This window comes from Chelon labrosus (genome assembly GCF_963514085.1).
Source record: "Chelon labrosus genome assembly, chromosome: 18".
Lineage (NCBI taxonomy): Eukaryota > Metazoa > Chordata > Actinopteri > Mugiliformes > Mugilidae > Chelon > Chelon labrosus.
In genome coordinates, this window is record NC_140351.1 from 9,681,742 (window position 1) to 9,695,241 (window position 13,500).

General features: G+C 41.7%; 1 protein-coding gene across 1 annotated transcript in view; it reads left to right on the plus strand.

Annotated features, from left to right (window-relative positions):
* The window catches only part of ctnnd2a (catenin (cadherin-associated protein), delta 2a), a gene marked incomplete at its 5' end in the record, with an annotated part of 166,900 nt that overhangs the window by 32,068 nt on the left and 121,332 nt on the right, over nt 1–13,500 (plus strand). The window contains 4 exon segments of the mRNA XM_084566628.1: nt 1,659–1,693; nt 2,848–2,952; nt 7,803–7,975; nt 12,703–12,757. Of these exon segments, the coding sequence (XP_084422754.1) occupies nt 1,659–1,693; nt 2,848–2,952; nt 7,803–7,975; nt 12,703–12,757 (368 nt within the window).

Genomic DNA, 13,500 nt, shown 5'->3' on the forward strand with positions numbered 1-13,500 from the left:
ACCACAGTTAGCTCAAAGTTCACAGTTAACAATTTTGTTCATTTATTTCATATTCTTTTCTGAGCTGCTCTGGACTACTGTTTTTCTGGAGAGCGTCTTCCTACCCATCCATCCCCAGCATCCAATCACTGCCATTTCCCAAAACTAAATGAATTTCTGTATGCTACCACAGAATGCTATCATCAATAACTTGTAGATCATTTAAAAAAGACTTGTTGGATGCTTCAATGTGTTGTTGATGCATGTTCAAATTAGCGGCATATGTGGGTAACTTCTTTTTAGAAGCCCAGGGGGCCCAAGTTGCATAAAAATGTGAGATTTTTTTCCATCTTGAATGCTTTGTTCATAAAATTCCTCAAATAGTAATATTAAAAGGCTTCAGCAGTAATGGTAGCGATGTTGTCAGAATTGCTAATTGCACTAGTCAGTACTCTTTCAAGGATTAACAACATTCATTTCCAAATTACAAACAGATGCATTCAGTTCTCCATCGCCGCAAAAAGATGAGCATACTCAATGTGCAACAAACTTTTTAGCTATTTTAGTGCTTTTATGTGCAACACTCGCTAATTCTGAGCTTTATAATCGTCTGTGTCCTGTCAGTTTACTTCCTGAGGCGCTGCAAGCAGTGCCACTAGCCAAACTGTATTTAAGAGGCTACCTGATATTTGAAATTCACTGAAGTACAATGATTTTTCTTGCGGGTTTAAGTAACAAAGTTAACACATTTGCATTTCTCTTCTTCTCGGTCAATTATTTATGATGTCTTGGTTGTTTATAGCCACCGCAATGCCTCATGGCTATGATTCTTTTGTTCCTTTATCTCTCACCTCACCTGGTTAGAAGTGTTGGGTTAGGACTGCATGCATTGTAGTAGTTGTACAGTGGCGCTCCGGAAATTATCCACTGTGTTTAAAATATAAACAGAGTAAATCAGTCAAAAGACGTCTGTGAAATCTGCTTAGAAGATACAAATCTCTGGATGAATCATCTGGTCTCACCCAACCAGACATACAAGTAACAATAAATGTATTCATATATCTCTACAAACGTCAAATCACAATCACAATACCGCCCAAGGCGCACATGTACACACACTGACTTCAATTACATAGACTGGCTTTGAGGAATACCAAACAGTGTAAATGGGACAAATGCACACACCAGCCCAGACAGACAGTCTAATGGTGAGGATGAAGTGAGATGAAATAATCTATATGTATCAGTTAGTCTGTCCGAGTCTGCATTGATTACACAACGGGAAGCTCAATACTCGTCTTTAGCTTTCTCTTTCTGCCTGTCTGTTTCCTTTTCCCTCGCTTTGTCTTTTTCTTTCCCTTCAATTCCCATCAATCAATGATCAATGGACAGTCATCAAAGGAATGGACACAGTGGAGTCTTGTTTGTGTTTGCACATGTGCATGAATGTGTGTTTGTGTGTGTGTACACGTAGTTTTATATGTGTCTAACAAACCGACCATACTTTTATATCAGAGGACAAATCTCAAGATTTCACTTTTTATACTAAATTGCTTTCAAAACTCTGTTGTAATTTGCAATTGATTTAGAACTGATGCTGCTATTTGCAACTTGACATGTATTGATTTTTTTTATTATTCTCATTATTCACCACATCCTTCTCTTCTTGTGTCTTGCAGTTCAACAGATGAGCAATTCCGCTGGAACTCTCAAGGTAAAATTCACATACAAGCATAAAAACACCTTACAAGGCATGCATGTGAAGGCATTTTTGCACAAAGTGAAGTTTTTGTTAAAGTATTCGGTCAAATTTTTTTCTACAAGGCAGCTATGAGTGGTACTTTTTGCCCTATTTGTAACTCGTCCTAGATTGAGATTTATTACACCAACACCTACAAGGTCTCTTTCGATTTGTGTCTGATTGACCTACTACGACGGGAGTGTGTCAGGGGCTGTTTGGAATTTATACCTTCGCCCCAACATATGGACAGAAGCACCCACCCGCATACCTAGTGGATTAAAAGACACACAGATCCCCACACACTCCCACAGAAGCTTTGTGACACACTCAAGACAAAGGCCTCTGATGGTGCTGGTCATCAGTATATATGTGTAAAGACTGCAAGCATATACTCATTGTTGCTGCTCACCTATACTCATCAGCTACTCACATATACACCGATCAGCCACAACATTAAAACCACTGACAGGAGAAGTTAATGACATTGACCATCTTGTGGCAATACAGTGTTCTGCTGGGAAACGTTTGAACCTGGCATTCGTTTGGATGTTACTTAGACATGTACCACCCACCTAGACCAGACCAGGCACCCCCACCCTATAGCAATGACACTCCTTGATGGCAGCAGCCATCCCCAGCAGGATGCAGATTGACAAAACGGTTTAAGGCAGTGCAAGGTGTTGACCTGGCCTCCAAATTCACTAGATCCCAAACTGATCAAGTATCTGTGCGATGCACTGGAACAAGCCTGATCCTCAGAGGCCCCTCCCCTCAGTCCAGAGGACCTAAAGGCTCCCACTAACAACAATCTGTTGCCAGACACCACAGGACACCCTCAGAAGGCCCACACACTTAACAGTGCATTAGCGACACATTATTTCTTTTTTTAACATCTACTTCATTTTCTGTCAGGCAGCTCACTGGGCAGACTTAATCAAGGCCTTTTCCAGCATATAATCAAAATGTCCCACAGCTCATAACTATGTCATAATGTGTAGAGTTTTACGGACTGTGAGAGTAAAGGATGGACGTTACAGTCTAGAGAGATTTCACTCATCTCTCCTCCTCCTCCCCTCTCTCTCTCTCTGTCTCTGTATATGCCTTTCGCCTTATTTTCTCCTCCACAGCAGATGGACAGAAGGATATTGAGGATGAGTTGACCACAGGTTTAGAGTTGGTGGATTCCTGCATCCGCTCCCTTCAGGAATCAGGAATACTTGACAGTGGAGAACGTAAGAGTCACTTTACAAGTGTGCATGCATGTTTGTTTGGTGAGGGAAATGGACATGTTTTATATTAATTTTTGGGATCTGTTTATATTCTAGTTGTCCCAGTCCATTTTTACTTAGACTAGACCTCTCTTGGAGAAAAGCAGAACTGCAACCAAAACAAAATACTAATTTGATCAGTATAAAGGTACACAGCAACTGTTGTCAAATGTCATTTGAGTTTCATTATCATTTTTTGGAAGATTTTGATTTATTGATGGGAAATTTGTTTTGTGTTGCTGTTTTCAGACTCTTAACAGGTGACAGAGCAAGCAACAAATTGGTTTCGTCTTCAGAGGGGATTTAAACCTCTATTTCTGCTGTTATTCAGTTGCTTATTAAAAGCCGTGACTGGAAGGAAAATGATATCCAGACAACCGTAATAATAGCTAAAACTGTTGTTGGTTTAAACATTGAGGGGTTATGGTGTGCGATCCTTAGTTACCGTTTTTGTTTTCCCGATAGAAAAAGAAGAAAATGGACTCAGTATTACTCGCTCAGCCCATTTGATATGTGGCATAAGTGCAGCAATTCCCTTTGTAACTATTGAATTCACACTCAGATATCATTTCTGCTTAAACAAGCTGAGACCAGGGAGGATTTTGTTCCAGATTAAGCATTATGCATGTAGTTAGGCATATGATTAGGTAAAGTAAGCTGAATATTTTAAAGTGTGAATACGGTCTCTACACAGAAAAGGGTTCAAATAAAATGGAAAAATGCTTTTTTGGCATTGACGGGACATTAGGCAGTACAGCCCACTCAAAACTAATAACAATTCTTTACTAGAAGCAGATAAAATGTCACAGTTGACACCGTTACCAACAACTGCAGCATCCACGAGAAACTTTTCAATCTTGTGGTCGTTGGATTCCGAAAAACAAAATCCAGCCGTGATTGAGAGGCAGCCTGGGTGTAAGGTCGTACTAAATGTGCTTGGCATTCTCTTTGCAGGTCATTGGTTTTGGATTCCCACTGCATTCCCATTTCTCTTATTGCCTGCTGACCTTTTTGATAGTTGATATTGCTGTAAATGGATGGCATTTTAAGAACTCACACTGTTCTATGCAAGGACGTAAGTGTTACACAATTAGCATGTGATTTTTGGCATAGCACAATAGGCTGGCCAGCATGGAGCACATATTTAATGGTTGTGCATGCACAAACACACACACAAAGCTTAGTATGATAGCTAAACCTTAGAGATCTGGCTTTTGAATACGTGCCTCAAATCCGGTTGTTGGTTTGTTGTGATAAGAAAGCATGTGTGTACACGCTAAAGCACACGCTGAACTGTTGCAAGACATATCCGATAATTAGATTCTTATCTCGTGTTTAGGAATTGCCTCAGTCACTCCTGTCCAAATAGATGGCACTCTTGTTGTGATCAGTCTTGTTCCACATCCAGCTGTTTCCCCATTTTGCAAATGGGTTTCTACAAAAAGCATCACGATGTGTGGGCCCAGATAAATTCTGCACAGCTTTATGTGTTAAAGTGTGTGCTTGGGTGTGACTTTCTGCAAAGGGGAAGGGGAGCTCTTGCAAATAGCTAAGCAGTAAATACATACTGTAGTGATATGCTGATGTCTTCAGTGAAAGTCTGCAAAAAAATGAAAGTTTTCTACCTTTAGCTAATACAGTAGCTGGTTATATGTCAACATATAGCAACACAATAAATAAATAAGAATATATAGACGCACAAAAATGCCATGCAGTGAACTTTATTAGTCAAAACAATTAATGTGGGCCTTTGATATATTGCTCTATCTGAAAACCAACCTTCTCAAACACACATGGCTGCCAGCTTTTTATGTGAGGCCTGCGTGTATAAGAATTTCACAGGCCGAGTAAGAATATGATGCTCATAATTTGACTGAGCTTCTGAAATATTCATGTTTTCCATGTCGGTGCAAAGACTGTGACTCAGTACTAACATGAAAGAACTTAAATCCTTCACTGTGTTTTGCATTACACCCTCTCACTCAGAACACACACACAAAAAAAAACTAGTGCACACATAGTGAGTATGAGCACACACACATAAAGTCCTCGATATACTGTGTGTAAAACAGTTTCTCCATCGACCACCCCGATAACTTCGCTGATAACTTCTGACCGCCCCGACCATGCCGCACTTCTTGTCGCGTATGTGAACACATGCATTTTTTTTTTTTCTTCACACAGCACAGAGAACGTAACAAACACCAAGGCTGAGTGATGATGAGTTTGGGAGCTCCCACTCAGTCTGCGTAACACAAAGTGCTGTTTAATAATTCATAAAAAGCAAGGGATGAATCAAGATGAGAGAAGACAAGTCTTTTGTGAGGGCGAGAAGCAGAGGAGTTGATCTTGGTTCACAGCACACAGACTCCCAGGGAGAAAGGGATTCTGGGGGAAGAGAGGGAGAGAGAGAGAGGGCGAGAGAGAGAGCAAGCAAATAGATATGGGAGAATAATAAAAACGGGCCATTGTTCTTTTGAGTGGAAAAAGAAACTAACGAGTCAGTGAGCTCAGGGGAACACAATCATTGTAGATTTTATGAGGACATATTCATTACAGCAATTGGGAGAGCAAGAAATTGAGTGAGATCCTAGTTTGGTGTTCTTAAGCTGCGACGTCTAATAACATACAGTGCATGTAATGGTATTTGGAAATTGTATTGGGGGGGGGGTAAAAATAGCAACTTAATAAAATATTTATACACTACTCAGTGAATGGGTCACGGACCTAACTAGTCCTCAATGAAACCAAAAACACACGCAGATAAGCTACATAACCACTTACACACACACACGCCACCGGTAACTGAGTGGCTTGTGACGGTTCCCTCTGGTCCCCCCGCGTTACTCCATGCTCAGTTAAGAAGACACCCAGCTTAAAAACTGCCTTATGATCTTCCCATTCTCAATCAATATAAGCTTTATATGCACAGCATGGGAATCAGAGAGAGGGGATTATTATTTGATGACACAGCAGCGACTGCATCAGGTGTTACAGGGAATGCAGCTCTGGAACAGGGATTGTCGTGGTGTGTGTGTGTGTGTGTGTGTGTGTAGTTACAGCCATGCTCAGCGCAGACGAAAGCAGATCTAGTTCATATATTCCCTTCACGTTAACACTTTAGTGGAGGCTATTAAAGGGATAGTTCACCCTAGAATGATATTTCGCTCATTATCTACTCACCCTCATGTTGACTAAGGGCTGGAAGAAGTTTCAGAGTCCTCCGTCCCTTCTCTGAGTTACAGGGGGTCTTGGTGTAGCAGTGCATTTCAATGCAACGGTTGTAAAGGGACACCAGAGCTCTTCGTAAAAAAACACACACAAAAAAACATCCAAATACCTCCATGATGCTCGTATGTAATGTCCGTCTTGTGCTGAAGCCCCAAATTGCGTAATTGTCCCGAAAAAAATTAAATAAGTCCACATTCCAAGCATGTTTGTAGCATTAGCTCCGAGTGTTGTTGTCCCGGCTCTTCCGCTGCCAGCGCGCATGCGCAAGGTTCGCACTGAGACTCGCTTCCTTGTTTACCCCGGCGAATTGAGCCAGCCGGCGAAGGACCAGAACCGCCGTGCAACGAGAGAAGAAGAAGAAGAAGAAGAAGAAGAAGAAGAAGGTGAAGGTTTATAAACCGTCTTTGGAAGAAGAAGAAAAAGAAGAAGGAGAGGAAAAAGAAGGAGGAGGAGAAGAGTAGCCTGCCTTATACCGGCATTTCTTTTTTGCCATCCAAAATGGTTCTCGTCTGTTCCTACCCTGGATGCTTCAACCAAGAAAAGCTTCTGAAGTGGAGAACCGGGAATACATCTTACATCCCGGTGCAAGGCAGGCTATTACGGGCTGCTTCTAGTCCTTCACCGGGGTAAACAAGGAAGCGAGTCTCAGTGCGAACCTTGCGCATGCGCGCTGGCAGCGGAAGAGCCGGGACAACAACACTCGGAGCTAATGCTACAAACATGCTTGGAATGTGGACTTATTTAATTTTTTTCGGGACAATTACGCAATTTGGGGCTTCAGCACAAGACGGACATTACATACGAGCATCATGGAGGTATTTGGATGTTTTTTTGTGTGTGTTTTTTTACGAAGAGCTCTGGTGTCCCTTTACAACCGTTGCATTGAAATGCACTGCTACACCAAGACCCCCTGTAACTCAGAGAAGGGACGGAGGACTCTGAAACTTCTTCCAGCCCTTAGTCAACATGAGGGTGAGTAGATAATGAGCGAAATATCATTCTAGGGTGAACTATCCCTTTAAAGCAAATAGAAGGTCATTTGGGTATATGGAGCAATTTGCGTTATCCTGCAAAGACAGCTAACCAACTACATAAATTAAAATGTTTAATGGTTCATTTTCCAATCTAGACCTTCATTATCTATCTTACACAAGTGAAGTTTTGTTGGAGCCAACGGTACCAGGTACAAAATCTACATGTTGGGGGGGGGGTAACGTTTAAGTTGTTCCATCTATTACAACTTTTCAGTTCTCAGCCCTCCTCCTCCTCCTCCCTTCCTCTCCATTGCCGTGCTCCTCCTCCTCCTATTCTCTCTGTTCCTCCGTTTCTTTCTTCCTCTGCTAATAAATTATGTATGCCATCTCCAACTCACAGAGTGCTGCACTGCTGCACTATCTGCTCTAAATTGCTGCTCTCTCTCTCTCTCTCTCTCTTCCCCATTTCACTCTTCGCCTCTCAATCTCTCCCCTTCACGCCCCCTCTCTTTCTCACTCTTAATCTCCCCCTCTTCCTTTCTCACACACAAACTCAACTCAACCCCCTTCCCATCCAACCGTACACCCCGCTCCTGTCTCAATCGGCAGGACCGGCTCTACTTTCCCAGAGTTCCTTGCAGCTCAACTCCACCCCCGAGGCTTCGCTCCAGTACTCTGCCAGCTACCATAGCAACCAGACCCTCGCCCTTAGCGACAGCATCTCTGCAGCAACTCCTCAGCGCAGCGGGCAGGTTGGAGGAGCGGTGCACAGCTACAACCAGGTAGGAAATACAGCTGCGCAAACATACCAACGAGGGTGCAGGTGTTGATGGTGATGAAAATGCTAAGAGCGGCCGTAGGTGTAAACTTAAGTGTGTGTTCTTTGGAAGTTTGGCCAAGAAATTTTGGTAATTGGCATCTAAAGGTTTTGTCTGTGAAGGCAACTTACTCAAAGTTCTCTGTAGATTACAAATACAGCTGCATGGTTCTCATTTGCTCATGCATACTTATAAGGATTCATGTAGTTTGATTGATGGTGGTTTGCAGAGTCCTTGTTGCTCCATCTTTTCTTCCACAGACTGAGCGAACACCGACCTTCTTTTTCCTCTACTGCCTTTTTTCATGCACTATTTTGCATAGCGCTTCTCCAGCGACATGGTTCTCTGATTAAGTGCTCTCGCCGATGTTGTTTGCCGCCGTAGCTGAGTCTGTTTGATCAGTGTATAACCACATACAGCATTTATACAGACTCCACTTGGTGGTGAAAGACGGAGACAAATTGATTAAATATGTTTGGAGGAAGACAGGTGATCAGACGCTCGCGGATCAAAATGAGGAAACAATTAAATACACAGGGAGAAATCTCAGCAAGTGTTTTGTTTATAAGTGCCTGAGAAATAAAGGTAGATACAAAGTCCCATATTAATCACAGCAGTGTGCTGATAGTGAGAAAAGCCACCAAATTACTTCACAGCCTACAGCAGCCAATTATTTCCAATTCCCGTGTCCTTAACATATCAGCTGTAATACCCACGCTGCAAACGCACATGCTCGCACACGCGCGCATACACGTACTTTCGAACAGACACCCACACATCTGCCTAATCAGTGAGCAGCTGCAGTGCTTCATTAGAAGATATTGCCAGTGTCTGCAACAAATATTTAATTTGTGATGGATTATGGTTATGAACAGAAAGAAAGAGGAAACTATTTTCGATCAATGATCATAAAGCAGATAATTATTTAAGAAGAATCGCACCGCACTGTGAATATCTTTTATGTATTTCTGCAAGTACCCGCACGAGGGTTTCCTTTGTGAACATGCATTTTCACGTGTCTGTTTTCGTAGACGTATTTCTTCATCACCTCCTCGAAAGTTGCACCAAAGCCTGTTTTAGAGCTGGTTTCAGATAACGCTGAGATTTCTTGCCTTAATAAATACAGAGGAAAAGACAGAAAGAAAACCAATAGGCGTGGATATAGTTGGATGGACAGATAAGGAAAAGGGAATGTTTATTCTTCCTGCAGTGTTCCTGTCCTCTGTTGCCTCCACTCATCTTCCTTCCCTGTCCTCTCTGCTCACCATCTCTGTCGGTGGAAATGTGTGTGTGTGTGTGTGTGTGTGTGTGTATTCTCCTCTGATGTTTTTGGCTTGTCAGTGTAATGGGGCTAGTCCTGTCAGCAGGGCTTGTTGCTCATGAATAGCTATATGCATGCCAGTGCTGCTAGATAGTAGAGGTGCAGCTCGCATGGATCCATGTGCGGTACATATATGTGTTTGTTAGTTCGGCTGCAGGCGTGGGCACCTGGGGGGCGGCGCATGCGATGTGGGTCCACTGGTTTAACGTTTGCATAAGTGAGTGTTTGAAGAGGAGCGAGAGAGAAAGTAAAAGGTCTAGCATGTTGCTGCTCTTTTGTAGGATATTTATAACCCTGAGAGGCCATGCTTTAATAATGCATGGATACATGGCACCTCAAACATCCCAGTGTTTTACTGGAGGAGAAAAGAAGCAGAGCAGTGAGATGACACAGAGTGAAAAAGGGAGAGAGTGCTCCGAGTGTGTCAAGCTTTCGATTTGTTAGTTACCTCCGCCATCAATTCATCTTTTGCTCATCATTTATTCACCCATCCATCTATTTATCTATCTATCCACCTATCGCTTCTTTATTCACCCACTCATCAGTCTTTATGTCTCACTCTGTAGCATATCTTTACAATCAAGTAACACAGAGCATAAACAGGGTTTCGTGGTCTTCATTTCTTCAGCCTTAGATATCCCACTTGTCTTCATAACCTGCTAAACAAACACAGGGGACTTACAGAGACCATTTTACACTCTTCTGGATATTGGCTCACCTCCTGATAAAGAGCTCTCCCCGGCTGTTTATGGACTCTTAATAATCCTTTGTCTAATAACCCTTTATGCAAACAAACAGATTAAGTAAACTTGTTTTCTTCACACCTCAGAACTCAAGGCTGCCTTTTCAAAGGCTGCACTTAACTGCAGTGTCCTTGGTAAAAGATCATTTTAGCTATGAGAAATATATACTGCAGCATTTAAAAGCATTATGCCATTTTTGTCCGTCTGAAAATGCTCAATTATAGAAATCATCGGTCAAATTATGTGATCAGAGTATTCATGACACCAGGTTTGCTCTGCAGGACAGATGGAAATTAATTTTACCTTTCGATCCAGGTATATAAGTGCTCGTTGGAAGGAAGAACAATACACGAGCAACTGAGGTTGCTGTTTTGAAGAGCTCATGTCAAACTCGTGGCAGATGTTCACATCAAAGAAAGAAAGAGCAACCCGAAGTGTAGTTTAGCATTTGACAGTGTACATTTAAGATTGAGCAAGTAAAGGTGTGAGCCCTCTGATTCCAAATAAGACATGGATATCTGACTTCATGCTGACAGTTTTTGACTAAAGCAGTGATTCAAACAGTAAATTTACCTTCCAGGATTACTGGCTTGAAAGTACAGTTCACTCCATCCTTTGTAGTGGAGTCAGGTTAAGTTCCACCAGGATTTACTTCTTTTTTTTGTTAACAATTCAAAGTCAGGCGTTCTTTCATAAGGACTTCCACATTTACACAAGATGCTTTAGAACGTTATTGGGTCAAGATCATGGTAGAAGATGCACAGAAAGACCATGTCTTACTTCCATGCTTTCAGTCTTTATCAGCGTGTCTTCTCTACCTCTTTGCCCATTTGCTTCCTGAAACTGGATGTCATATTTATTTAGAAAGCAACTGTCCTCTTATACAGAGATAAATCAGTTCCCACGACCTTTCCAAAAACAAAGCAGTGCTGTAACTACTCTCTTCGAGAGACGCGCTCTGGCTCATCACAAAGGGGAAAATATAACCAGAGAGAGCCACTGGAAACATAATGGGAGATCGTGTGTGCCCGATTGTGCTGCTATATTTATCTAGAGAGAGAGAGGGCTTGCTGACAACTGTACAGCTGCAAATATTAACACCTGGAAAGCGTTTCTAACATAGACCTTTTAACATTGCTCCAGTTCCTGTGTTTGAATGTGGCGTATGATCACGGCTCATGTGTTTACATACAGTAACTGTACACACATGTTTTAATTTGTTTTTGCCCTAAGAGAAGGTAAAATGGACATAGATAAATGTGATATACCAAGATGGTTGGGTATGAGGGCTACAGATTTCCTGAACTGATAAGATTCTGATTCAAAAGGTCCCAATTCGATTAGATTTGTTTAGTGATATTTCCATTTTGATGATATTTACAAAACTAATGTTGGTTTCAGAAATTAGTTTCCACACTATTTTAACTCTATTTACCTGTAGCATGGCTTTGCCTTTGTCCAGCTCTTATCTGCCACATATCAGCTTTCAGGCATGACGGTGCTCTGAGAGTTGAAGCTTCTGTCATGTTTTGGACCTCCCTCACGTGTGGACTGATCCGTTGCGTGGTCTAGTTCGAGACGGTTTCACGCGACTCATCTTGGCGACAAACCACAGCAAGATTGGTGATAATAAGATTCCAAAAAAATTACATACATTTAAAAACATATCAAAGGACTTTATGTATCGATATAGTTCTTTCAAACTGAGATCGATTTGGATCAGAAAATTTGTTTTTTAAGCCGAGCCCTACCTAGCGCGGTGCACTTGTGTCTTGTTCAGACACATATTCTCATTTAAGTAATGAAGAAACTAATATAATAATTATAACAATAATAATACTGAACCAGCTCAATGTGTCATACCTTCTTTATGCCAAGAAGTAGAAGGTCTCAGTGTTATTCTGATTCTGAGTTTGCTGCAGTAATGACAATGCTCCAAGGTGACTCAGTGACTGTGTGCTTGCATAATGCACAACTTGTACAAGTGCAGCCATGTCAGGGTAGTGATAATGTATTTGAGTCACCTTTACAGCTCACACATCAATATGAGGCTATATGAGGCTCAGTGGAGCTGTGACATATGCCTCCTCTACCGCTGTCCCTGAATGTGACGCGTGGCACTTTTTGGTCCGCGAGGAATTCACTGCACATTGCATTGTCAAAGTTGTAGGTGGCAAGGTAGCGGCTGAGTTAAAATGCACATTCCTTTCACTGTTCTCGTTCGAAATTGGCTCAAATGAAGACCTACCTTGTATCATTATCAAAATCTGTTTGAGTTACTTAACAGCGACGAGCTTTGCCTCACACTTCAACTGATTCTTATATCAGTTTTGAGTAGCTGCTCCGTGGTCAGCTTCTGTGAGTCTGGTTGAATCAGCCCTCTGTTTTCTGTGGGGATTTCATTACCAGCTCCTCTAGGTTCATTCTAAACTCCTCAAAGGCTTGGCAGATCATTGTGCATGAAACTTTTTGATGGCCACTACTCTTTATTCTCTTTTATCACAAGTTTTTTTCTTAACTGTGTTTCTCCCTTCCCTTTTTTTCCCGTCTTCTCTCATCCCCCCAACTGATCACCCCCCTCTACCGACTCCTTCGTCCCCGTCATGGCTGTTCTTCTCTCACTTCAGGTGACATCTAGTCGTGCAGCCCAGCAGCAACAATCGCAAACTGGGGCAGGGTCAGGTGAGCTGTCACCCCTCCTTTTCTTCTACTGTTTCTTCTTAGAGATGCATTTTATATTTATATATATATATATATATATATATATATATATATATATATATATATATATATATAATAGCATGAAGTGCTCTTGATACACAGACATGACATTTTGGAAACGATGACAAACTGAACACACGCGATTTAGAAAAGGTCGTTTTTTATTGACTCATCACTGAGGATTGCACTCGGGGCCTTTCCAATAAAGCATATATTGTGCTTTTTACTCAGGCAAATCTAAAACACTAGATACTAATGAAAATATTCCGTCTTCCAAATATTAAGTGCAGTGTCACTGACAAAATTTACAGTGACAATAATGCTCCAGCCTGTTTACAAGGAAATAATAATGATCTAATAAGACAGTGTGTGTCTTTCTGCCTATTGTGGTGCATCATACAAGTCAGAAATATAAATGAAGAGGAAGAAGCTTTATTTCCCCCCAAATTCAGTTTATTAAATTAAGAGGATGACAGTGATGCACCCTTATTTGAGCCATGCACGTCTGGATACATCCCTTGTTTTAACACAGGTGTAAGATCGCCTGTTTGACCATCTTTTTGGTTTGAGGTTTTCATTCATGTAGGCATTGTCATGCCTGCCATGTTTTAGCCCTTCATGACACCTGATGTTTAGCCTGCGTGGCACGAATGTAATGTATTGTTTTCACCCAGGGTTAGGGTTAGGGTTTAGGAGTTAATATT